At 33.5% G+C, this 27,607-nt stretch overlaps 1 protein-coding gene across 1 annotated transcript; it reads right to left on the reverse strand.

Moving 5' to 3' along the window:
- Positions 1-138: 138 nt before the first annotated feature.
- Positions 139-26,892, reverse strand: LOTGIDRAFT_107384 (hypothetical protein; the record flags this gene model as incomplete). Its single annotated transcript, XM_009063804.1, has 5 exons — positions 139-379; positions 1,527-1,723; positions 4,475-4,625; positions 10,900-11,118; positions 26,453-26,892. The coding sequence occupies 5 exons, from the start codon at positions 26,890-26,892 to the stop codon at positions 139-141; spliced, it is 1,248 nt and encodes a 415-aa protein (XP_009062052.1).
- Between the last annotated feature and the right edge of the window lie 715 nt (positions 26,893-27,607).

Below are 27,607 nucleotides of genomic sequence, written 5' to 3' on the forward strand. Positions count from 1 at the left end.
TCCGTCACACTTAAAAACTGAATATAAATCTTTCTTTATGTACTTCTGTAGTCATATTCCACTGTTTGAATTGAAACTAAATACAGGTAAGCCGGTCTTTGTTGGTGTTGAGTATTCTGACAATTTTTAGACTGTCCTTCAGATTGAGTCATCACGTATTGTACGTTGTTTTATTGGGTGCATTCTGTACACACTTGGCGTAGACGTTGTATCATCCAAACTATCCATCTGCGTGTGCATCAGCGATCCGTTACGTTCATATTTCTCCGATGCACTGCTGAGACGAGTCGAGTAAAAAGCTCTATCATGACCAACGTGGCGTTTCTTCTTTTGTCGGCATGGTGAACAGCGGAAAAATCTTATAAACCCATGGCGAAATCTGAAAGAAGCCAAATTTCAAGTAACTTTGGAGCATCCACTATCTTAAATAAGTAGCATTAGGTCACTTTATCTTGGTGTAATGTTACAGCACTTGGTGGCGAGGTCGTGAATACAAATCTGAGACCATTTCGAATGACGCAAATCCTCGACGTCACAATGGTGATTACACATAGTGGTTTGTATATGATTGTAATCGAGCAGAATATAAAACTTTGTGACCGATAAATTGTCTATCTCTTCGATAAAGACTACAGCTGAAAAATGCGACGAACCCTTGCCGAAATCTGAAAAAATTTCAAACGATTTGCGTCAACTGAGTGTTTTGGAAATGAACAGTGCAAAATATGGTGACTAAAGCTACAAATGGACCCAATTATACAGTGCAAGAACACATGATGGTTGTACAAGAACATAATCTCGTATAATCTCGGGTTCGTCCCTCGCCAACGATGACGTTCTTTTGGAAATTTGAATAAATGCAATTTATTTGCTAAAATCTCTTAAGTACCTTGTAATGGAAACGCTCAAACTTTAACCCACTGTCATAAAAGCAAATCAATTTCATCAAACGTTGATAAGGGACCAAGAGTCGACTTGTAGGCAATACAGAGTATCATTAATCACACCAACGCGACGATTAGATCCAATTATCAGATGCATATTAAAGAAGTGACAAAATAATGATGGCAATTAACGTTTTTCACGTACATGCTCATTCATCATATCGGTTTTCTGAATAATGACGATACTGTTTTATACGTTAAAGATTTAAAAAGAATCAGTGGCAAATTAATAACACTGTTCTTAATGCCTTATACATAATACATTGCTATCATAACACATTGCATAGCATGAATATAATCAGTCATTGCTTGATATTCAATACAAGATTTATAGAAAGTTTTTTTTATAAATATATATATATTATATATTTTCTGTTAGCAATGTTAGCAAAGTCTGATAACCGAATAGTAAATGCAGGTAATAGAATGATACTGTCAAAATAATTTGAGCAGAAAATTCCAAAATATTCAAAAACCATGTCAAAACCATGATCCTTAACTCCTTACCGAATTATTAACACTTTTGAACACATCATTTGATACATCAATACATAACTTTAGATAGCGTTGGAAAGTACTTACCGGGCGTTCATCCAACAGTATATTATAGGATTGTACATGGAATTACTCATAGCCAGCCAATAGATTATCAAATAAAACTGCTGAATGTTCTCCATAAAGACTATAGATGGTTTGACATTGGTTAGAATAAAATATAGATGCATTGGAAACCAACAGACAGCAAATATCAATACAACTACAATCATCATCTTTACTACCTGCAAAGCAAACAGCAAACATCTTAATTATATTCCTGATGACAGTGTGAGAACCACATTGAAACGTTGAGGTAATAAATATCAGAAGTATCTATCCATAAATTTGTCTTATTTATCTTAATTATAGGTACAGCTACGCTCTGGTGTCCACCGTATAGACCACAATTTATCAACATCTCATCAGCACGTTAGTAACGATGCCACATCCTCGTGGACCATTAGGAATACAAATACAAATACTAAAGGTCGAGACAACCTGACATTTACAAATAATCAAAGGAATGAAATAGAACTTATCAACAATAATCATTATAACTATTACTCCTAAGTTACAAATTAAATAGTATGTTTCCGTAGGAGTTATTATGCCACACTGCAACTCCATATAGTTATTCAAACTTGAAAAACCTTTTTCATTTTAGTGTGTTTGCATCTAGCAAATCAGAAGTCCTGATGTAGAAAAACAAAAAGAGATGAAAGCGCACACTGATTGCCCGAGCCCTCAGTTCATATTAAAAAAGCTTTGTCTGAATTTGAATTCCCGTGGAACGAATCGCTTGCATTTGAATAACTCGATAAGGAAGTAAGCCGAAAGAGTAATGAACCATTACAAAGAAATCACCCTTTGCTATCTCTTTAGTAAGCCATTACCTTATCAAGTAGCAAGAAAACCTGATTGTGAATTGTGGCTTTGTCATAAAAAGATAATTTTTCGTTCTCTTGAGCACACGAACTGATTTTGATTTCTTACATTTCATCAAATTATATGCCGTAAATACTCCAATGGGAATTAAATTGATATTATTGGTCGTTAAACACATCGGTTGAAGATTGGAAGAATATGATTAGTCGTCACGCATTCCGGTTTATTACACCGATGCGTATAACAGGTATTATTCAATATGTGTTACATATAATGATTTGATGGTTCTGGGAACATGACTTGTAGATCAATTGGTATCTTCATATTCACAAGGGGAAAATATTGTTAAGATATAATAAAAAGAAAACTTTGGAACTTTGTTCACGACAAATCTAATTACTGGACAGTTAAATTAAGTACAGTTTGTTTTCCGGACAGGTAGCATGTACTACAATTTAAGAGCATATTTATTTTTTGATTTACCATAAATAAAACATTGACAGTTATCCCCTTCTGAAGTCTTGACCCTTACATCTACCAAACAATTTATATAATATATACGACTAGATCAACACGATGGCTTCGTATGCAATACATTATCTAAATTACTTTATCTAAGGTGCTATTAGTTGGTAAAGATTTCCAATAACGATGGTTAGTTAATCCTTGTGTAGACAATGGGTCCCTGGATTACAATCTCATGTAGAGTAATAGACACTGTGAATAGAATCTCCACCATTATCTAGTCTCAAACAATTACAGGTCAAAATTGTTATTACACCATGAATATTGTTATTTCATTATTTCATGGGTGATTGTTTCGACCCATTATGGATCATCTCGACTTTGGGTGTTCGTTCTCATGTTATTTTGTCTATTTTACTAACATACTAATATATCTTTTATGGCTACGAATAATCCTCGTCTTGTCAACTGTCATATGTTAATTGGAGGATTCATCATCACACTTCCAACTGCGAAAATCCAGTTTCTATATCAAGAATGATTAAATATGGATTTTGGTTAAAGACCTGAAATTTGTAAAACATTTAGCACGAAGATGCTAATAATTTAGGTCCATTACAGACTTTTCTCATTTCTGGACAATGCTGTTTCTGTATAATATTCTTATGCATTAATGTTAAGAACTTTTGTTCATACAACAACAAAGTATCAAATTCCTATAATTGCCAGTAGCAATTATAAAATGTTGAACAGAATCAAGAGAGTTTCATCGAAGACAGTAACTTTACAGAATGATATGATGGAGAAGACTTATTGCTATCTACACAATGGATCCCTTAAGCCTCTGTATCAGAACTATGGATGTGATCAAGGTCACATATAACCCCAATAGCGTATTGTGGATCAGTTCAGCACTAACTAGAATTGATCAAATGTAATGGTCATTATAAAGCTGGATGAACTGCTATAGGGCCTCTGTGCACGAACTGGAAGATGATTTTACAAAAGACATGAAGAAATAGCCTATTATGAATCTATCTTGGAGGTCAAAGAATCGATGATATAAAGTTGACAGTGAATCTAAAGAGTAAAGTAAAGTAGACAGGCCATTACTAGTAAACAAACACTTATTTCCATAAGAATCCGTATTTATATCATACCTGGTACAAAATCGTATAGACGAACGGAATTTAACAGGCTTCCTGATTCACTTGTAAAGTTTCCTCTCTGATTAACTTTTAATTAGTATAAACATAATTAATTGGTGAAGTCTAACCTAGAAATCCTTACATTTTTATTATCTATCATTGGATATATTCCCCATCCATACATGTGAAATATTCGAAAGCACATCTGGTCGACAGAACAGAAATTTATCCACGTGATCATGTTTAAGGCCTAATCTTATCTAACTTCTTCGGTGAAGAGGTAGCTTTCATCTGCCAGATGTTGCTAATAATAGATTTTTTTTAGAATGAACGAGGCCCCCAGAACTGAAAATCTCAAAGCCTTAAGATTGATAGTCCACATCGGCAAGTAAAACAAACGGTGAGATTATTTAATCTTTCCTCATTATCATAATTATCTGAATTCACAGTTTTATCCTTCAATTCATTTTATCAAGGTGACACAAAGACAATTACCTTTCTTTTACTTTTAACCCGTTCGGCCTGCATCGGTACAGTTTCACCTATAGCTTGGCTTCCCCACAGCTCCCACGATATTCGGGTATAGGTGCAAGCTAGAGTCATCATCGGCAAGAAATAGTTGACAATCATCAGCAATATATTATATCTGAAAATACAAAAAAAATAATAGAAAGAATTTTTTTTTCTTTTTGCTCCATTCAAAAAAATAATCTAAATGATATTAAACCGTTTCAAACTTGATTTTTTCATATATTTAGTAAAGACAATTTAGTGATAGAACATTCATCTGGTTATTTCACTTAAAGTGATTGTAATTATTTATGTGAACTGGAGACAATGATAGCATCGATTCCCACTATTCTAATTTTTTCAGCCAAACAAACGTATGTGGGTCTTGCAATTCACTAAAACTAAACTCATTATGACAACACTGTTGCAAAGGTACCTTGATTTAGCAGCTTTTACAAGGACGTCATAAAAGCTTAGTTGACGTCTGACTAATAATGAAATGGTGCAAATCTATACACTATTTAGTATCAGTGTATGCGATACTCGTCAACAGTTGAGAAAACCACTTTTAAATCTCTTTAAATATGTCTCCAATTAAACATCAGACAAGATAATTTCGATTTTGTGCAGGTGCCCGGGGAATATGTCTATATTTCCTTACACTAGAGTTGTAATTATAGTTGTAAAGATGGGGCATCCGCTAGACAACATTTTACTTCATGATTAATATCGGTCTGCCAGTGTGTTCATCCGTAGGCGAAGCTGTAGCTTACATTGTTAAATCTTACTACCTCACCATTATCCTACTTCCTTTCAATTCTTTGAAATTTTAATTATTTCCGTTTTAATACCAACGATTATCTTTTTGAAATCCTTGGAGCTTTACATTGTTATCTCAACTCATTTATTGTCTTTTATCACCATGACGTCATCGTGCAACCGGAAATAGACCAGATAACGTGGTGAAATGAACTACGGGGAATCTCATTAGAGGCTGATGTCTTTTTTCCGTTTTAAATGAGATAAAAAGTGATTTAGAATCTTTAATGTGTTTTATATCCCAAGAAATTCAAAGTGAAGTGATAATCTGATATATTCAATATACAAGAAGAAAAGATATTTAAATTATTTTAGTGATTGATGGTTAAGCCTATAGTTCAATCTCTTTTGTCACCATTTTGAATAATCCGATTACGGTAAGAAAGGATGTGCTGGTTTATAGATATATGGCATTTCACCATCTTGTGAGATAGATCAAGTGATTGGGCATTAATCTGTAAGATGATCCAATCAACAGAGGCGATAGTATTATATAATGCCTTCAAAATCATACCAAAAGTCTTTTTCGGCCATTTTTTGACATTAATGACTCTCTAATTTTGTATTTGGCTCAATGAAAACGAAGTTATCGGTGTTAAGAAGAGCTACTCTTCGTCTACTCGATTACATCTCGATCTGGAATTGTGAAGAAACACTTTTACCCACCACAAATGCCAATACTGCTTAGACGTGACGTGTAGTGAAGATCTCCAGCAACAAAAGCAACAATCTTACCGCTAAGAATAAGATGTCTGCTATATAACAATGGTTTTAAAATTTATACTCGATCTTAAACGGCTCTTCAATCGTTAAAATTATCCTCACTTGTGTGTGACAATTAAGTAGATTCGAATGTTTTCAATCCACAAAACATTTAAAAATAAAAGCGTCTGAAGAGGCCAGTCCATTTGAAGTTTGATTACTTGGCTCTGACACATCGGAAATTTGTCTAGCAAATCAACAGCCTTTTTTAAATCACCCTTAAGTTTAAAAGTTTTATGTGGTTTTATTCTCACTGTGATAATTACATCTGTGATAGATAAAGATAAAATTATCTTAAAGCTGTTGTTTTAAAAACAAAATACTTTTCAACACTTTATAGTCGAAGTAGCGAACCTTCGCCTCAATTCTCCCTGATATCAAGATTTATATGGATTTTTAATTGAATTGTCTCAAAGTTTGTTAAAAGGTTTATATGGATTGTCTCCAAGCATGTTACAAGGCTTGTATAAATTATTCTCTAGCTTGTTACAAGGTCTATATGAAGTGTCCCCTAGCTTGTTACAAGGTTTATATGAAGTGTCCCCTTGCTTGTTACAAGGTTTATATTAAGTGTTCCCTAGCTTGTTACATGGTTTCTATGAAGTGTTCCCTAGCTTGTTACATGGTTTCTATGAAGTGTCCCCTAGCTTGTTACAAGGTTTATATAAATTATTCCCTAGCTTGTTACAAGGTTTATATGGATTGTCTCCAAGCTTGTTACAAGGCTTATATGAAGTGTCCCCTATCTTGTTACATGGTTTCTATGAAGTGTCCCCTAGCTTGTTACAAGTTTTATATAAATTATTCCCTAGCTTGTTACAAGGTTTATAAGAAGGGTCCCCTAGCTTGTTACAAGGTTTATATGGATAGTTTTGTTAGCTTGTTACAAGGTTTATATAAATTTTTCCCTAGCTTGTTACAAGGTTTATATGAAGTGCCCCCTAGCTTGTTACAGGGTTTATATGGAGGTGTCCCCTAGCTTGTTCCAAGATTTTTGGGGAAAAAGTTTAAGCCCCCCCCCCCCCCCCCCTGGGTTGTCTCCTAGTTTGTTGGCGTCATTTTTTTATAGACGTAAGTTAGAGTTAATTACAGTAGGGAACATACCTGGTGCTAAAATAAATTGAAAACAGTCGAAATCTGACTAACTGCGCACTAATTATAGAGATATATTAAGTATGAAAATAAATTCTGTATATTTGGTACCATATTTAATTACTTTACTTCAGGAACTATACTGCAAGACAATTACTACCTGCCTTCTTCATTATCATTATTACACCATGACGTCATCTCCTTCATGTTATTTTTATGAATGAAGTTGAAATAAAGCAGATGATAGAAGTAGTGAAATTTGATACCAATGTGTGTAATTGAAGTTTATTCTCAAACAAGACTTTTCTAGAAGTACAGTTTTTACTATAATGTATTTTTGTAAGAAAGAAATATCAACTCTTGTCTTTTGTACGCCCACATTGTAATCTCACCTCTCTCCTTCCACAAGTCGCTGGCATGTCATTGTGATAGAAACCACAGTTGTTGTCAGAGTTTCATCAAATTTAGTACTTAGGTATACTACCACAAGATCATAATATACAAATTCGAATTTGAGTACGATTTGTAAAATATTGACGGCGTTATGATTATTGGTTAAAATTAAGTGTGTATCTTTATAGTGACAGTATATTGAATGAATTTGGCTGTGATTACGTCATGTGTACGTAAGCGTAACTCAAACTCAAACTCAAAACGTGATTACATGTGTATTTACTACGATTCCGCAAAACCGTCAATGTATAAGGTGAGCTGTATTGGGTCAGTAAACAAAGGAGGAGAGGAAAGTCCCCCACAACAATGATGTCAAAGGGATAAAGCTGTCCGTAGTCATCCACAAACGAAAAAAATCGCTAACCGAGCCATCCGTTGTACTTGGTCAAGGTATTTTAGGACACAAGTAAGCAGGTAATTGGATTTTCTAAGAATTTAGATAGGGTTTGCTCTGGTCCAATTCTTATTGAGTTTTCGTTTGAGTTTGAAAGAACATGTAATCGCAGCCTTGGAATCTCTGCACCAAACGCATCTTTAAATTACAAATTGTTTTTGGTAAATGGGCGTATCTTACTTTGCAACAGGTAGCAGTTCGAACTAAGTTGGAAAGTATGTTCAACGTTCAGCATTGTTTGTCAGCTGAAAATATTGTAATGAAAAGTTAACCGAAAGAAATATGCCTTCATTTCAGTTGATCATGTTGTAAATGGGTGTGGGTATTCGAGAAAGAGGTTTGGTCTGCAACTGTTAGATATGATCAAGTACTTCTTAGAGGATAAATTAAAGGGCGAAAAAAATTGTAAACAAGCGTTGCAAAAATTGTACTTTTCTGGCAATTTCTGCATTTGTCAATATTCACAAAATCAATCAATTAAATAGATGTAAATAAATGCCAGTAGCAGCTGAATTATGAATATATAATATTTGAAAACGAATTTAATTTATTTTACTTATTCACTCAAAGAAAATAACATTTTTAGACAAATTTCATACAATTAAGATGGCAACTAATCTAATCATGTTCTGGGCGCGTTTTTGCATGCGCTTAAAGCAGTTTGATTCACTACTCTATTAATTCTTTTAGATTTCACTGAAAAAAAAAACGCTAATAAAAACTACATCGTTCAATGGTTTCATACAGCTTCGATAGTAATATTATATGAGATATTTCCATTTACAATATCGGAAACATTCAGACTGGTTTAAAATATAGAATTGATTTCCATTTAGATAACTGTAATAAATAGCTGTACCATTAAAGATGGACTCGCGTAAAAAAGTGAAAGAAAGATATCCAAAGGATCACAGGATATTTACGTTATGTGAAGGTTCTATTCATCATGATGATTATGTTCACTGTCATGATCGAGTATGTGACGTTATCTTCGTCTGTGAGTCGTCTGAGGGGGATTTGGACCAAACAAATGCAACCTGTTACAATTTGAAAGAAGTAAATATCGAAAGGCCCTACGTTTATGGCTGACATGATGACATAATAGGGAGGAAAATAGTATTCACATTCATTTACGTTACTGAAGGTATTTGTAAGTTAATATTATTTAAATTCCGTGTCCACTAACAGAACGTTTTCCGAATCTGGCCTAGGAATTATGGATGGACTCGCCGACTCCTATATCCATCAATAACATTTGCGTCCTCTAAGATTTTATTATTTCAATAATAGAATTTATTATTTAAATATTTCCTTGGTATGATTCTTAATAGAAGGAACACAACATTACATTAGCTCAAACCATTGCACTTGGTTTACTTTAGTTTTTATTAAAAAACAATTTCAACTCTTTCTTTCTGTCAATGTAAATAGAGTTTGTAGTAGCTCTTAAGATAACCTGTTCATCCCCCGGCAGTCCGTTATCAATAGCTGTTTTATTTAAATTTCAAGTTCGGGGGCGATTCCATGCAGTTTATGGATCGTTTATTGAACTGTTTAGAAATTGGAGCAAATAAAAAAAGGATTTAATTCGAAGCCCTTTTCTATATCTAATTAAATACAAATTACATATTCCATGTCTTTTTTCCTTTCGAGTATATTTTGAAAAGCAAATCTTGCACTACAAATTAGCATCAGTGAATTATTGGTTGTGATGTTTTCCTAATGTAAAATATCTGAGTGTTAAATAAAGATCATTTAAATTTCAGAGAAGTGAAGTAACAATAGAAATTGTTGATTTTGTCTTATATGCAGTCTCAAAAATATGCCGAGTGAGGTTGATTCCCACCCCCTCTTGTTTTTTTAACCATAATCTCTGTTTACCGCATTTTAATTTAAAGGTAAACTGGATCCACTTTGTTATTCAAGCTCACGTTATGTTCATACCTAGTTTTTTTTTCTATTCATACAAATAAAATTCATAACATTTCCGTTTATGGAATTTCTGAATTAACGTGAAGGGATATATTCCTAATAAATCATTTCCATTTCACAACTAATACTCAATACAGTTCATTCTCACATTATTATTATTATAAAGGGGGTGTCAGAAGACGAGATTTTTCGTTTATATTGGATAACTGAATTAAAATCATAAATTTCAATCAGCTTCTAAATTATATAATTACAGGTTTATATCCCTTGATGAGAACCATGACATTTCCTTTTATTAAACATGTACATAATGGATTTTGTTAACTAGCTTAATACCTTACACTGTGTACAATACATGTAGTCTTAAACCTGACAAATTCAATTACTGGTTTTTAATTCAAGATAATATTGATATTGTATAAAACTAGCTCCTATTTCCCCTGTTACATTCTATAAATCAGATATGATTAATATCGACAAATAACGTCTATCATCTGAAGTTTAGTTTTCATCGACTTTCTTGACGAATTCTGTTTTCTTTTACTCCAAATATCAATTCTTCACGTTTTTTATAAACCCACATGTAGTATTTTTTTGGTACTCGATTTAATAACGTAGTTTCAAACTGAGTAAAAACAGATAGTCGCTGTACAGTTCAATCGCGGTCGCAGTTTGGTTTAAATAAGTAAAACATTTCTTATGAGTAGATGCTCATTAAATATGGGATTTAGTCGGATGATAATGATCTTGCGGAACCTGAGAAAAAGTATTTTGAATTAACATACGAATGTAATTTTCCACCAGTTATATCTCTGTGGCCATTGTTTATCAATATTTCATACTCGGCGTATGCAATTTTGAATGATAATTTAAATGGAAGTGACGTTAACTGTTAAAGGCGACATTTGTTCCAGATCTCCAAAATGATGTGAGCTGTAAAAGATTGAATGGTACTTACGCCAAATCAGCTGCGAGACTTTTAGAAGCGCCACCATCTGGCCATTCCAGATAACATATTGACCTGACAGTACCGTCTTGTTTGGGAACATCATAAACTGTAGCATACAGTAGATTAGGTAAAGCCAGGAGAAACGAGGCTATCCAGATAGCAACGATTATAGTGAGTACAATGCGTCCTGTTAACCGAGGCTTTAACGGATGAATGATGGCCATATACCTGGAATATACAAAATTATTTAAAACACACTAATATTTAAAACACTGACATCACTCTCAGTTTTAATAACATATAAACATGCATCTCTAAATTCCACAGCAGTGTATATTTTATCCTAGACGTCAGCTTTCAACAACTAAAATTCAAAACCAAACAGGGCAAGTAATTTCATATTCGTATCGGAAGATGAACCCCTTTGTGAAACATCTGATAATCTTCTTAATCAAGCCAATGGAGTACGTTCTTCGACTCTCAAACGGCGTCCTTAACACCTTTTCCTCAAAACTTTTGAAAACTATCAGTTTCCAATATACGAGCGGCAAAAGTATATGAAAAATTTATACATGTAATGATAAAATATTACATTAAAGATATTTATCAACAGTAAATGCATCTTTCCGCATTTGATAAATTTTGATGACTTTAGGACAGCGGAGCGGAGACAGTTTTGCTTCATTGGTGGTTGAATTAAATCAAATTCTAATTAGTGTTTGGTCCTTGGTCAAACAGACACTCCCAAAAAGTTGAATTCCGTGTCTGTTTGAGCGAAAGTGTCAATTTGACAGTTGATCTCATTTTAAAATGTTGCATAAGATGCCAACTATATGAAATATATTCCGTCATTTTCAGTAAATTGGCAAAAGTCTAAGACAAAATAGAACATTTCCACTCTCATCCAGCTGTGAAGTTAAAATCTTCCTGGAAAAACGCTTTTCAACGAAGAATGAATTTACTTTAGGGACCTTATCACTTAGTAATAGAATTCGTGATTTGTAATCTGGTGTGAAAAACTTCTATAGCTTCTATTTTCGTATAAATGGGCGTCTCTTAAAAAAATGACAATTGCACAATATACCCTACACCAATCACACAAGTTTTTGGAGGAATCGGAAACATTCTGATTGATAGCTCGGACCTATAATAGTTTCTCGGACCAACTAGCCTCTATTAAAATAGTACTTTAATCAATGTTTCAATTAAGTCTGTTTAGGATTATTTCAGCTTCAAATTTTGCAAAATCTTTACCTCAGGAAAAACTAGATGCTATTTTTTAACACTGTTGGACGACATCTGCCATCGATATATGTGTAGCAGACTTCAACAGAGACAATAACGAGCTACGTCTTGAACTGTTGAGTTGCGTTGCCTCCCTGAGGACTATACACGGTAGCAAGACTGGTAATTAAACACATATAAGGCGTTAAAACCAATTTAAGTTTCTGGGTGGCTCGAGAAGGGTCATGAAAAAGTTGAAAAATTATTGAACCTTACTACGCATTCTTTTATTAATTTAAAGAAAAATGTAGGTGGATTTGGAGTGATTTATATGAAATAACTTTTTAAATTAAGTATAAAGATAAACATATATTAGTCTTAAGCACCCAATCTCAGAAAAGGAACTAATATATCTCACCATATTTCATCACGACCTACCAGTGTTTATAAAGTTTTTTTGGAATTGGATGAAAACTAAAAGTGCTATAGCAATTTTAGCATTCGAGACAAGGATGTTATACCATTATCTGAGATATCTGATTGCTCCAAACCTCCATTTTTTAACTTCAACTACATGAGCAAACCAAAATAGAAGACTGTACTCCTTTAAGAACTAATATAAGCATATAATTTATTAGTGTTCATAAGATATAAGAGGTTTCATCCGTTATAATAAACATTATTACAATCTATATTAAAACATCACATCAATATTTCTCATAATTTCATATTTTAATTTAAAATTCTCATTTCTACATCCTGTTCCCATCTGGTTTCTTTTTAAATCTTGGCTTATTATTTTCAAAGTATACTAAAATTTACAAACAATCTTGATTGAGAACATTTCAACTTGATTGTTTACTATATCATTACTGTAAAAATATCTGCTCTACAAATCAAATTAATGAAAATGCGTTATAGTTTAGTGCTCAAAATGTTTTTATTTTGGATATAAAATTACATTAAAGGCAGATAACACTATTTCTGATTAAAATATAGATTTTACCACATCAGCGGATATGAGAGGGCATACCACATTCAGCTCAGTGAGTTAGACGCTTGCTCGCTAACCTGAAGATCCAGGGTTCCATCCCGGCATAGGTCGAGATAATACCTCGGTTTCCCCCTGTCAGATAAGAGGGGCTGACATGGAAAAATGGGACAACAAACCGAGACCTGTGTGTGCTACAGGCTGTAAACGTTAAAGGTCCCTCGACAGTTGGACATCAAAGAAGAGCAGGCTAATGCTGCTTTCCTAACAAAATGTCCCTCATTGCACCCGGTCTGGTGTTGCCTGTCTTCATTAGCCCACATGGTACAGAAAAGTAAGACGTAAAATTCCATCCATTTCATATCATTTTTCTAATCTCTGATCCAATGACCAAATCCAAGAATTCAACAATTAAATCTTGCCATGAGGTTAACTCTACAAAGAACTCTTTTGGTCACATGAATGCAGCCAGCCTACTCAATCTAGTCTGCTAAAATTATCGATAATGTCCATGAAAATCAATTAGTAGAAAGTATTTTCCTTTTTCCATTCAGGTGCAGTAGCATACCATAATCTCCAGCTTATGGCATTTCACAACTATTATGATGATGGGGAACTCCTTCTCAAGTACGACAAACCTACTTCTTGTTTTGTGGTAGATTTCTTTTGTCAAACATGAATTGATCTCATGATTTTCACCTATATAGTAATGGCGGGTGTCTTACTTACTGCTTACTCTTTTCGAAACACCTGATGGTAATTCTTGTTTGAGGAGTCCACTATTATACATTTATTGATCTCGATTTTGCCCTGCTTTGGATGAGTTTTTTTTTTTTTTGGTTAAGCTAATTTTTTGCTTGTGCGGATTGTTTTTCTGTATTTCTTTTGTCAAACATGAATTGATCTCATGATTTTCACCTATATAGTAATGGCGGGTGTCTTACTTACTGCTTACTCTTTTCGAAACACCTGATGGTAATTCTTGTTTGAGGAGTCCACTATTATACATTTATTGATCTCGATTTTGCCCTGCTTTGGATGAGTTTTTTTTTTTTTGGTTAAGCTAATTTTTTGCTTGTGCGGATTGTTTTTCTGTATTGCGCAGTTGCATCTAATTCAAAACATCTGGTTGTATTATAATCGGATTGGGAAATCCTTAATAAATTCTCAGATTAAAATGAAGCTATTTGTAAAAGAGGCATTGGTCATAGACGCAGAACCTCCATTACTATTTTAGTTCTTTTTTCTTTGAGTCTTATCGTCAGTAACTCAGCACTAGAAGGACTATTGCCTATATTTAGCTGACAACTGTAATTATTTAAACTAATTAATTTCTAACCCAAGAGACATAAGCTATTGCTAATTAACAAATTAATAATTAAAAACAATATCATTTAAACACCCACAGTTAGTTACAAACATCAAATGAATTAACTTCCAACATCAAAGGCACCGCCCGAGGATGCCTGAATTATGTATACAGAAAAATATCAGCAGTTTAGGATATTTTATAAGCTAAATACAATTGACATTAAGTTTACTCTTTATCTTTCATATAACAAATGCATATATTTAACAATAATGAAAGCTCAATTTCAGCTTTTTATTGAACTTACATTAAAATCATTGTTCTGGTTCTACCATAAACGCTTCTTCACAATGTCACAAAGCTATTACGAACTTTTGACGTATACCTTGATTGTAATAGCCCCATCCCCTTAAATACAATCTTGCAACCCCCTCCCCCACCCCCACCCCCAAAAAAGGCAAGTGTTATTTTTAAATACATTAATGTGTACTCTAGCGAATACTTTCACTCAGATCCGAAAAACTGTGAACACCAAGACATAATGTTTACAGCATTTTTGTCGAGGGATCTGATTCGCTGTATTCGCTTACGTATAATCCAATCAGATCGCTGAAATCCGTGAAACAAGAATAGTGACTTTTGTAGTCAAGGTATAAGTACGAAGTTCTTAATAGTTTGATATTGTGAATGTGCTTCAAACGTAAAAATATTGCCATCGTCACTTTCTCGAAGTTAGAAGCAGATATTATGATCAAAATTATGAATTCATTTACAACAGCTGCTTATTCGAATACTTTCAACTCCCTGGAAGTACTATATAGTCTAAGTAGAGTGGTGCTTGTTTGCTCAATTGCAGAAGAAGCTGGTCAAGATTATAAATTGATATGGATAGCTGAAATTGATCTGTTGACTGTAATGGCGAATAAATAAAAAAAAAAAAAAAAACAAGACGATTTCAAAATCTCATCCAAAACATGGCAAAATCGAGAGTGGACTCCTACAAAGAGAAGTACCATCAGATGTTTCGAAACGAGTAAGCATAGTCTGCTTCGGGCGCGACACCCGCCACTCTAACCTGATATATTTATGTCTGAACCACTCAAACCAGCCAAGATGCAAGAAACAGATTTGTAATATTTGTCCAGTAGTTCGATGTAACGACCATAAAATTTCCCTGATGAATTTAAAGTCTATGTATCCCTATAAAATATCTGCCTGCAATCACTTAACAAAAGTTGGCTTGATTGTCACTTTACTTATATATCACAAGCATTTGCATTTGAGTCGTCGGAACATTGACAAATGTAGACATCGCACGAAACTATGTTTGTGGCTTTTTTTAAAATCATTATTATATTGAAATTTCTAAACTATCATCTTTAAAGATATCTTGTCAACCATGGCAACATGTATTTAACATTTCAAATTATGCGAATCATTAACAGTTACAGCAAGATGTGATCCTAAAAATAATAGAAAGAGATATGGAGGGCACACAATGTCTTGAGGATGCCAATATAGCATTATTATAGCAGCATCAACTTACAGAGTAAAATAACACCGCTAACCTGCGATCCACGTGGCATAGTGTTATTGGAAAAAGACCAATAGTCTGAAAAGCGGTAAATATAAGTTTCCATCTAGACACAGGTCATTGAAGGCTCGGGAGCTTTTACTGGATTAGACAATATATTATAGCCTTCTAAATAATTAAGACGACAGAGAGTATTTTGATGAGCCGATTTCCCAATAGTGCGTGAGGACTTTATTATCCCTATACAAAATATGTACACATTTTACTGTAAAGTCATAAAAAACAAGAGAGTTGCGTGTATAAACGCATTATATCTTTGAACATTAAAAAACACGATCTATTGTCAATACATTTGATCTATTTGATATTTGGATTAAAAAATCAGAGTAGGCGGATTATTTATCTTGTATGTTATCTATTAAAGGAACCTTTCCCTGTACACTTTAAATTACCTCACAATTAGGTAAAGAATTTAATCAATTCCAGAGAAAATGTCATTTTGTCAAGACATTTATTCCTAATGAACGAAATTCATTTTTAATGAGTTGAAGAATAGCAAAGCTTTATCTTGTACAACCGATCCGGCCAAACAATCTTCGATTTAGATTTCAGCCATATTATGTGTCCAGCAAATCAATATTCATATGAAATGAAATTAAATCAAAGGAATTATACATCATTTTTCTCTGCACTATCAGACTATTGATGACGTGCAAGTAGGGGAATTCTGCCTATTGGCCTACTATTGTTCTATTTCCAACTTTGTAGAGTTCTTTAACGTGCACAGCCTGCAGCACACGGGGCCTCGATTTATTATCCCTTCCGATCGACTAGATGCTTTTAAAGAAATACTCGAGATTTTACGTATCATTATTAACTTATCTTATTAAGTTCCGACAAGGGAGACAGTAATTCCACCTTATCGTCTGTTGATGTTTCTAAACATGCTAATTTTAAGTGCTAACTGAAAGTCCCCGAGGATTTTCAACAAGTAAGGATAAGTATCACCTTTTCGGTATTAGAATAGGAGAGGTGAATCAGGAATACATACTAATCACTCTAATCGCATTTTAGTTCAACAGGTTTTTCATTGATGTGAAGTGTAAGCATCAAATGTTGCCCCAAAAAGTTCACTATTGCAACCTGAAGCGAAGTCAATTCAATTTGGATCTTCAAATAATGAAAAATCTTGGGTCCTGTCGTTTTTCTTTAGACTGATCTATTTGTGGTAAAACATGGTATCATTTTGCTTTTCTAAATTAGTAGGTAATTAGTCCTATTTGGTCTCAGAAACACGATATTTTACTACCTTAGACCACGAAAAATGGATTTAAAATCTAAAACATTCACTTGATATGAATCCGTCAATTGGGTATATTTTTGATTAATGTATTTTGATAGCTTGAAAATCTGATCGGAAAGTAACTAGATTAGTGCCAATAATGGTCTTGTGGTCATGTCGACCCAATAATCTTTCCAACTCTAGATATATATTATATTTCGTTTAGTTTTTGATCTCTGACATAGTTAACTGTTGACAATCTATATATTAAGGCAAGCGCAAATTGTTAGATTAGCTTATGGAATCATTTCAAGTCACTGCAGTGTTATGGTCGTATATTCAACTTTGATATTACACATTATTTTATCTTGTGAATATGATATACATAAGTTCAAGCACGTGGAATGATTTGTAAGGAATAAGCCCTATGTTATTCAAGTGATGCCCATATATTCGTACATAGACAATCATGTATTTGCTAATCGACAACAAAAGGGATGTCGAGTGGACAAAGCCAGTCGTAGAAAAGCATCAGGAGTTCTGAAAGGGTGAGCATCAAAGTTAATTCCAGAATGCTGAAATTGTATTCAGAGCGCTTTACAATAAATTTTATTATTTAATGAGTTAAATAAAGGTATCCTGATGTTGTTCCAGTATTCCCCAGGTTTACAGAAATATTAACACTATCGAGTTGTCTGATTTATAACTATAGTTGTGTCACCATAACGATTTAGATAAGAAATCACATTAACAGCATTTAAAGCTTTCTCCAGACCAGAAAATCACCATAATGTTTATCATCTGAATCTTGATTGTGCCTTGACACTAACTCGACTTACTCAACGACATTTAAGCTCTAGTTTAATGGGATAAATGATCGGCCATACCGCTTCATAGAGTCCATCAGTACCAGATATATTCTATATTCTGGCTAACACAGTGAGACATGAAACTTTTCCTGCATTTATTTTGGCATATTACAGGTTTTTAAACATCTATCTGTGTGGGAACTCCCTAGTTCATGGAGTTTTGCATCCGAAACGTTTAAGACGCCATCCTTTCAATTGACCTCGGATGTCCATTGATTTGGTCTTTAAATTTGAATGTAACAATATTTATTTAACAGTGGGATAATTTGTGATCCCAACAGGATTTCAGTTTTACAGAAAACCCAGGAAGAAAGGGTTGTTGGCATTTGTTGCATCTTAATCCATTAACGGAGGTACTTCTTCTCTTCTAATCGTTCATGTATAGAATGATAAGACCAATACCTCAGTTCCATCGGTAAATCCCAAGTAGGAATAGTATAGTAGGTAATAATAGGTTGTTGCAAGAAGAGATATCGCTATACTGAGCATCATCTATAAAACGTCAGTTCGCAGAGAGTTCAAAACACAAATTATATCTACTCTGGTAACACAAGTAGTAACATAGGGTTCCCGAAGAAATTTGCATGTCAGAAGTGTCCAAATATCCAGACATGATAAAAAAAAAAAGTATTCTAATGTTGAGCAACTTTAAGTTTAGCTTGGCTATATAGTCTGTGATTGGTGGTTAATAGATATTAATAAGCTTTCAATGACTCGTCTGAACTCTTATTTGATAGGTTGTCAACTACTGGACAGTCTTCAGTCTACATTGCTACCTACAACTGACAGAGGTGACTGTTGATTAATAATGCCCCACATTTAATTCTCGTGATTGCTTTCTTTTTGAATTTGTTTTATTATACAAACATAATATGCAAAAACGTGTAAAAATAAAAATTCTTGTATGAATTGGGTTACCCAGTTTTTTTTCTATTGAATTATAAAACTGTAACTTATTGTTTGATCAATCTTGTACAGTGACTAAGTCAATGGAGATGATTCCGAGCGATGAAGGCTGACAATGATCTTGCTAATAAATATAACTCATATGTCGAACACAGGTTGTGTTTCCACCATACCTAATTTGTGGTTCTGTTCTTTGAACTAACTCGAGATGTGATAATAAATAAATTAATTGACGGTTGCCTCCCTTAAAGATGGCTAAATTAGTACCCTTTGCCGGGGTCCGTTTAATCTACATATACATTTAACTACACGTGGTTGTTTCCTATTTCACGTAGTGGTATTATTCTTATAAAGTGTGATTAAGGTCTTAGTCATGATGCGTTATTGGTCATTTTGCAGCTTATAACGTCACAATACGGCAACCCGACAAACAGACAGTCTTTAATCGGCGGAAACAAGCTCGTCATTTTATATCTGGGCTTGTAAAGATTTAAACTTAGAAATAGTTATTACTTTAATAATGACAAGAACTAGTCTTTATATCAGATTCCTGACCCCCGTGAGGTTGTCAGACACATAAAATAAATAATTTACTAGTAAATTGACTATATCATATATTTAAATACAATAACGACCACGATCACTTCAAAGATAGACAATATAATTGCTTTCTTCTTTTTTTGAAATCTGTTCGTAGTTTGTTGAAATATGTGTGAAATTTTTACTATACAATCCGTTCAACTCTAAAATGTTTATTCGTCGCCATAAATGTGCATCGGGAAAAAATTTACATCTTGTGGTCTTTGCACTCCAATTTACGGTACAGAACAGTAAGCGTGAAACATCATTTTATCATTGAAAAATACATGACGTTTAAGAAATCGTTCAAAACCATAGAACTAAGAGGATTAAATAGTAGTTATATCATAAAGTAGTCAGCAGGGTCTGCTTAATCCAGACAATTACGTATTATATCATAGGACGCCTATTGAGATAATCCAGGTCAAGCCAACTCACAATATACGCCCGAGAATTCCACCTTAGTGAGAGCCAGAGCTTTTGCTAACAGCTAATCAGATCATCTGCGAATCACAATCAAATAAAAAGTTACAAACCATCTAGGATATTAACCTTAGAAATGTCAACAGATGTGGGAGCAATTTATGCATCATATTTCTCTCACGTTTATCATGTTATGGAAATAATCTTAAAATGAAATTGCTTGTCTAACCCAATTACACTGAACAAGAAGGCTTGCAGTACAAGGCAAGGGTCAGTATTAAACATATCAGATTTTGATGGATGGGCATTTAAAGAATACATTATTAGATTGATTGAAAATAATACATACTACACAATTTTCATTGCTAGCATGTTGAGTCATACAAGAAACACAAGCATTTTCCAACTTGACATAAAAACATAGATTTTGAGAAATTTACGCAGCCTTTTCCTTTAATAATGTTCAAATGAAAGTCACATTCTTGGGTTATCTTGGCCATAAATTATATATTATAAATCCCGTAGTTAATCGAGAAAGCATCTGGTCGGCGGGAATATATGGTTTCCACCGTGTATCTATTTTACATCGAAGAAATGTAAATAAAATTAGAGCCAGATTCCATCTTATTTTAAACATGTCAGAAATATTAAAGACGAACATATCATGTTACTTGTTTCCAATCGCCCTAGGTATCCAATCTGAAAACATATTTTGGTATGTTCCATAACAGGTAGATCTGACATGAAGCCTAACGTGCACCATGTATGACTATAAAGATGAACAAGTCAACAGGGTAAGAGGGTATTGACAGGTATTTACATGGTTTTTATTGTTCTGGTTACACAAAGTATCCAATGTAACAAAGTAACTTGGTCGCCATGTTATATGTAATGCTCTAGTGTACTAGTCCAAATTGAAGACTTGTAATAAATTGGCAAGATCAATGTATAAATATACAAAATATCTTGGATGGTGCCTAATATTCCCCACAAGAACAGCATTAAAATCCCACATCCGTCATGGTATGGTATTGTAATGTGATCCACATTGACTATTGATGTAATGTTTCCGATTTAACATATCGAGATAAATTATGAGATTACTGTCAAATATTTCCTGAAGCCAAGTTACCAGACAATTCCAAATGATTTTAAAATATCGTGTATTTGACATAAGAGAGAAGTCTGTCTGTAAGAAAATACATAGGACCATGTAAGGACAATTTGTAAGAAGTTGGTAAACCATATTATTTTATTTCTTTTAGGCTATCTGGATACCTTTGTCAATTATTGATAAAGAGGCTAACAACAATTATTCACGAAGATAACTGTAGCTAATATTGCACATCATACCTACAAACATTTGATAACTAGACAAAATGATTCCTTGATTAATTGACAATTCAAGGGCAAGGTCTCGTGACGTTGAGATCTTCAAACCTTGTCTCGCCAACATAATGTATTCAACATGATTCAAATCCAGAAACTGTTACTATCAAAATCATTTGAAAATGTGTTTTTTAGGAGAGAATAGATTGTGATTTGGAATTCATCCTACTTAGAAAAAGGTCACAGCCCTATTTTAACGACCGGGGCAAGGAGACCTCAAGAAACGGGTAATCTTTAACATCTTGGAAATACTCGACGCACTATTTTAAATATTATGACATCTTGAATATGGGTTGGCAAATGTTTTGGAATGGCTTTGGAATTTTTCACAACATGCAACCATAAGATTTATTGAGCTTTACAATTGCATATAGTACACACGACAAACCATTTCTTCCAAGTAAGATAGATATCTTTACATGTGTGTAGGTTCATTAAAATTCTATACAGACATTAACAAATTATGTTAATGACTATTACATAATTATTATCATTATGGTTTTATTGTGCAGACTGAATAATGTAATTAGCACAGCGGTGATATTCAGTTTGAACAGCAAAACAGGCATCTCCAATTTTAAACCTAAGTCCAAAGTTACGTCAATTGTAAAGCATTTGTACTTAAATGAATATTATTTGAAGCCACTGTTTTTGTTTCAATAATATTTCACCGAAAATCAGTTTAGAAAAGGAAAAATGATATTCTGTAAAGTTACAGGCGATTCATTAACCCAAGAAAACTTAAACTTAAACCATAAAACTTGCTGCAATGTCATTATCCCAGAAAGGTTCGCCAGAGCATCTCGCAGGCGTAATTAGGCGGAGGTAAAACTCCATTTTGATTGATTAGCACGGTAAAAAATAGGAACATAAAACTCCACTTCAATTATATTATAAATATTTATTGGACTGCATTATTACGGAATATATAAAATATATATTGAAGTTGGCAGTAGAATGCCATTAGCCTGCCATTGCTCACTAATTTTGAACATGAAATGCAGAACATTAAATAACATAACTGTGTGTGGTAGAGTGAAAACAGCCATACTACTTGAATATAATTCGCATTAACATAGGTTTTAAAGGTAGTACCAATCCTCCGGTATATCAGATGTACCAAAACATTCGAGTGTAGAGAAACTGTATACTTTTCATCAACTGAAACCTTCATACGATAACTTCTGGGCGTAACTTTTACCTTTCGAGAGGTAGGCTCTCTTTAATTACAAGCGTATCTTTATTGATATCGTAATTATTTAATATTTACAGATGTGCTGACGCCATGAATGTTCTATTTCTACAATATCTATGAATCGAAAACAAATCTCATGTATAAATTTTTAAAATCTGGAAAAACGTCTCTGATTATATAGAATCTAACCAGCTATTAACTTTAACATTATGTATTAGTTCAGAAGTTCACTGCACTCTTTATCTGTTTGTTTGAGAGGAGGCAGATGTTTATTGGAATTACCTCAGATTAATACCAGAAAACAAGATACATCAGGCCTGATCACTGAATAAATATCAAAATAAATTGGCAGAGACAAAATTAAGGAAAATGCATGAAAAAGATGACAGTTAAAGTTGGAAGGACTATGGAAATATTAAACCAAGTACTAACGATCCGAACCGCAAAACGAAACCAAAAATCAACATATTGAGAAAATGGGAAAATTTGATGACGAGAAACATGGTACATCAACGGATAGGGACCTTGTTGCAGATATTATTGATCTACAATGACGCAATCAACCTTATGGAATCCGGCCTCGCCATTTAGCTCCTGAGATTAAGGATCATTTTAAATCTGCAAATATGATCATGCATATGAGATATTAGCCTGAAACTTGCTTGCTCTATAGCCCGTAACACCGGATTGCGACCATCTGAGATCTTCGGCAATTAATAATGTAACAGGTTGCTGGCAATTGAAAAAAAAAACAATACAAACTCCGTAAAAAAATATAAATTCTAAATCAGTCGTCCTATGCGACCATAATAATTTCCCACGGCGCACCAAGAACGACTATTACTACGCACTCAAGGTGTTTCATTGTCGACAATGGTGACCACGATGTCTTGCGATTCTAGCAAGCTAATACAACGCTTACGGAGACTTTAAGTCAACTTTCTTTCACTGTATCAGCACCGTAATTGAAATTTTGGATGGTTATCTGCTGGTGTAGTCATTTAGCACGAATCTTTTCATTTCCGCAATTATGAGGAGGCTTCTTACTCCAGATGCACAAAATGCTTTCCTACCGGTAAAAACGAAGCATTATCATCTTACCCTTTATGTGTTAGTGTAAGTCTACAATTCATTCATATATTTGGCAGCTGTGTTTTGATTAAATCGACAATGAAAATTGTGGTAACATTTCAACCTTCCTGAACGCGCTTTAGCATTAATCTAGAATACGATAGCCTATTTTCAATATCAATAATATTGATTAAATTGTATATTTGCGAGTTTCGATTAATTATATATTTTTATTGAAAATATCATCAAAATAAAAGGTAAGAAAAATAAAAACGAAAGTAGCGAATATCTAGAGGAAGAATCGCAGACGAACGTTAATGATGATTTTATGTGGTTTCTTTTTTCAGATAATTTTAAAAGATATCTAAAATCTGACATTTTCCTTCTTTCCTTCACAAACATTCAATTATCATATCAGTTCTGTATCCGGAGATATAGGAAAATACAAGTTAGTTTTTTCTTCAAGAGTTTCTATTCCTTATTTTGAAAATTTATCATAACCTTTGAAGAAAATGGTATTTTTATTTCCAAATTGCAATTTTCCTACTAGAAAAGGGGTGAAACTTCTAGATAACATAATTAGAATGAGTGGCGTTTGTCTCATTCATTGTGCTGAAACCTCACTTTGCTGAGGAAAAGATATTCCCTGTTTCAGAGCCTTGAGTTTACTATTCTTCAGGTCTCAAACATACTGAGTTAAACCAGCAAAATATTTAGGAAAGTCAAAGCACCTGATATCCAGATATAAAGATTCAGATGTATGCAACATGAGGTGGTGGATGCCTAATCTGAGAATCGCAACCCATAGGGATATCGACCCCGTGGGAAAGTCAAGCCTAGACACTATCGATCCTTACAGTGACACTTTCAGAGATCTTCAAATTAGCTTATTTCAGCTAAAGTTAAACATATGTGCAATCAACGGAAGCTATACGAAGGCAAATAGGGTTGATCCATTATAACAACTGTACAATGCCTCATTCCCAAATGACACACGTATCTTGAAACGTAGACTAGTTAACAGATCTGGTAAACGATACAGAAGGTAGTTAAACACGTTTCTTAATCATTAGTTTTTACAACAGATATAAAACTTATAGTAATTGTTATTTATTTCATTACCGCCAGACTGTTTTATACTCTTAAAATCTGTCACAAATAATGGTGGTAAGTTTTATTTCTGTGTATTCATTTCAACTCATTTTACAGATAAGTGTACAAAGTTTGAATTCGAAGTAACGAAAGCTTTTTAATGGGAGCTGCAATAAACAATTTTATTATCATGTATTCCAATCCTACAACAGAGACATAGTTGTACCACACACAGTTCTCTGTGTATATCAGTATCCATATTTGATCTAAATTGATGTAATAAATAGTTATGGTTGTGTATTACAACCAGAAACCAGGGATGTGGGGTGAAATGCTAACATATTGTGCTAGTAATGATATTTCATGATCTCTATTAAAAATTCTAGGCTTTTTTCTCATTAAATTTGATCGTATTGCACAAAAATCTCACTAATGCTTTGAACTTCTGAAATAATAATGTATTTCTATTAATTGGCTTTTAAATCTGAAATAGCTACTGTTATAAATACATAGAATCATGTCGTTGTATACTCATATGTAGTCTGACGCTTGATGAACAATACTGGAAGACATAATGAACAGCAACAAAGTTCTCCTTGGTTGAAAGAGTTGATATGACTTTTATGGCCATGTAGTATTACTTTCTACAATATATTTGTTGTCACATGATTTGAAAGTCAAGTTCTTCATCAGTGCAGCTGGTTAAGAATCATGTACAGTTTCATGGAGTTCGCAGAACAGGAATGATGAGACAGGAACGAGAAAATTAGTAAATTGTCTTAGTTCGCATTAACGTCTCTATTAAGATTTTGAAATTTGTGATTTTGTCATTTCTCAAAAACATTTGATTGATTGTTTATTTCTATGAAAGTTTGATTAACAATAGTAATGTCGACAGTAATTATATTTCTCAGAGGAAAGGACTGATCTATTATGTTTATATCAAGGTTCGGGTATAGGCAGAAAGTATTTGTCAAACCTTTACTAGTAATGCAGGTCCGAAGGTTGTAAAGATCACCCGATATTTGAAGGCTTACGTTACAATTTTGGTATGGCGTTGCGCGTTCTCATAATCCAAAATCTGGATCAGAACAGTAGGACGTAAAATACCCATAAAGCCCATTATAAAGAAAAGTCTACAATTAGACTTGATTATTCCTTGAAGAGGTGGAATATAAAAGTGACGTGTATTATTAGAAATAAATGAAATAATAAGCAATCTAATGAATGAATTATCATTATCTTGGCTAGTTATCAAAATCCGCTAACCGACATATCAGACAGCTACAACAAATAATTAGATCCTCTCGTATTTTTTATGCATTTTCCCATTACTGAGATTATCATAAACAAGGTTTTAAATAAGACAGTTGAACGAGTGGGTAGACCGAAATACACAATGAATTACCGAAAATGGTTGCAATGGTTTAATGGTGAAGAGATAGAACTATACTATTACTGTTCTATTAATGTTTATAGGTAAAAGAAAAACTTAAGTACCGAAGTAAGAATGAATCATTTTCACTATAACTGCATTAAGAGTTAAGTGTATAATAATCACATTTAGTCTGAACCAGATATCTAATATTCAGTAAATCACATGATATTGGTTTATTCTATTCTCATCAAATTTGAGATATAAGGCCTTTTAAAATTGATCGAAACTTTTAATTAAGATATTAAAACTTCAAGACTTACCTGTCAATGGCAATAGCCATAAAGGTAAAAACGCTGACACTGATTGTACATGGCGATATAAACATTGAAAATTTACAATAGTCTTCACCAAACCACCAATTCTGATAGAGCACAAACAAAAAGTTAAACAAGGTATTGAGAATAGAGATCATCGCATCGGCAACGGCCAAATTAACCAAAAAATAATTTGTTACCGTCCGCATTCGTTTATGGGCTAATACAATCCAGATAACTATGATGTTGCCACCAGCCGCAACTATTATAATCACTACAAATAACGTTATGAATATCAGTTGTTGCCACCATGGCAAATTGTAGTCGTTTATAATCACTGTGGTATTCTCTTGTGCTGTTGTTGTATTGTTCAATCCGCTAGTTGCCATAGTGGTTGTATTCATGCCTTGTTTTATCAACGATAACGCTATAGCAGTACTATCCATTCTGATGAAATTATTCGAATATCGGTTTGTTCCCTTTTCCAAGTCTGATACTATGATAAGATTTTTTCGTGTTGAAACCCTACTGATGGCATCTGAATGATTAGATAGTTTTCAGTCTGCAAATGTATATAAATTTGAAGCATCTATGATAGTAAAGAATTGTTCCGGATGTCTCCAAATGAAATGAAAAGTACAATTTAATTCTAGTATATAATTGTCGGCCTACACTGCCGTGTATTTGTACGGCTTTCAGAACTACCGAGTACTTTATACAATCTGTTAACTACCAACTTCCGGTTTTGCACGATGTTTCAATCAAAGTGAATCAATTCCTTTTTTCTAAATCTTTACAAGTTTGCACAATGCATTATTATCTAATGAATCATTGAGATTCTCTTGACTTATAAATTCTGTTTGCTGAACACTTAATAGATTATGTTTCTTGACTTTTCTTGACTTGAAACCCTTGTCGAAGGAAATATCCAGTCACTCTACTTCACCGATTGGAGATCACAGTGTTCACTGACCTTTACAAGCTTTATACCACTTTTATATAATATGTACATCAAAGTTGTTCCCTGAAAAAATCGAATCACTTCATTATTTATAAGAGCACTAAAACGTTAATAATTAAAAACGTTTAAATTTCAGAGTAAAATGTTTCTATAGCTTTCAGGTCCTAGTTACAAATGGTCAGGACTTTTTTTTTACAATT

This window comes from Lottia gigantea, assembly GCF_000327385.1.
Source record: "Lottia gigantea unplaced genomic scaffold LOTGIsca_6, whole genome shotgun sequence".
NCBI lineage: Eukaryota > Metazoa > Mollusca > Gastropoda > Lottiidae > Lottia > Lottia gigantea.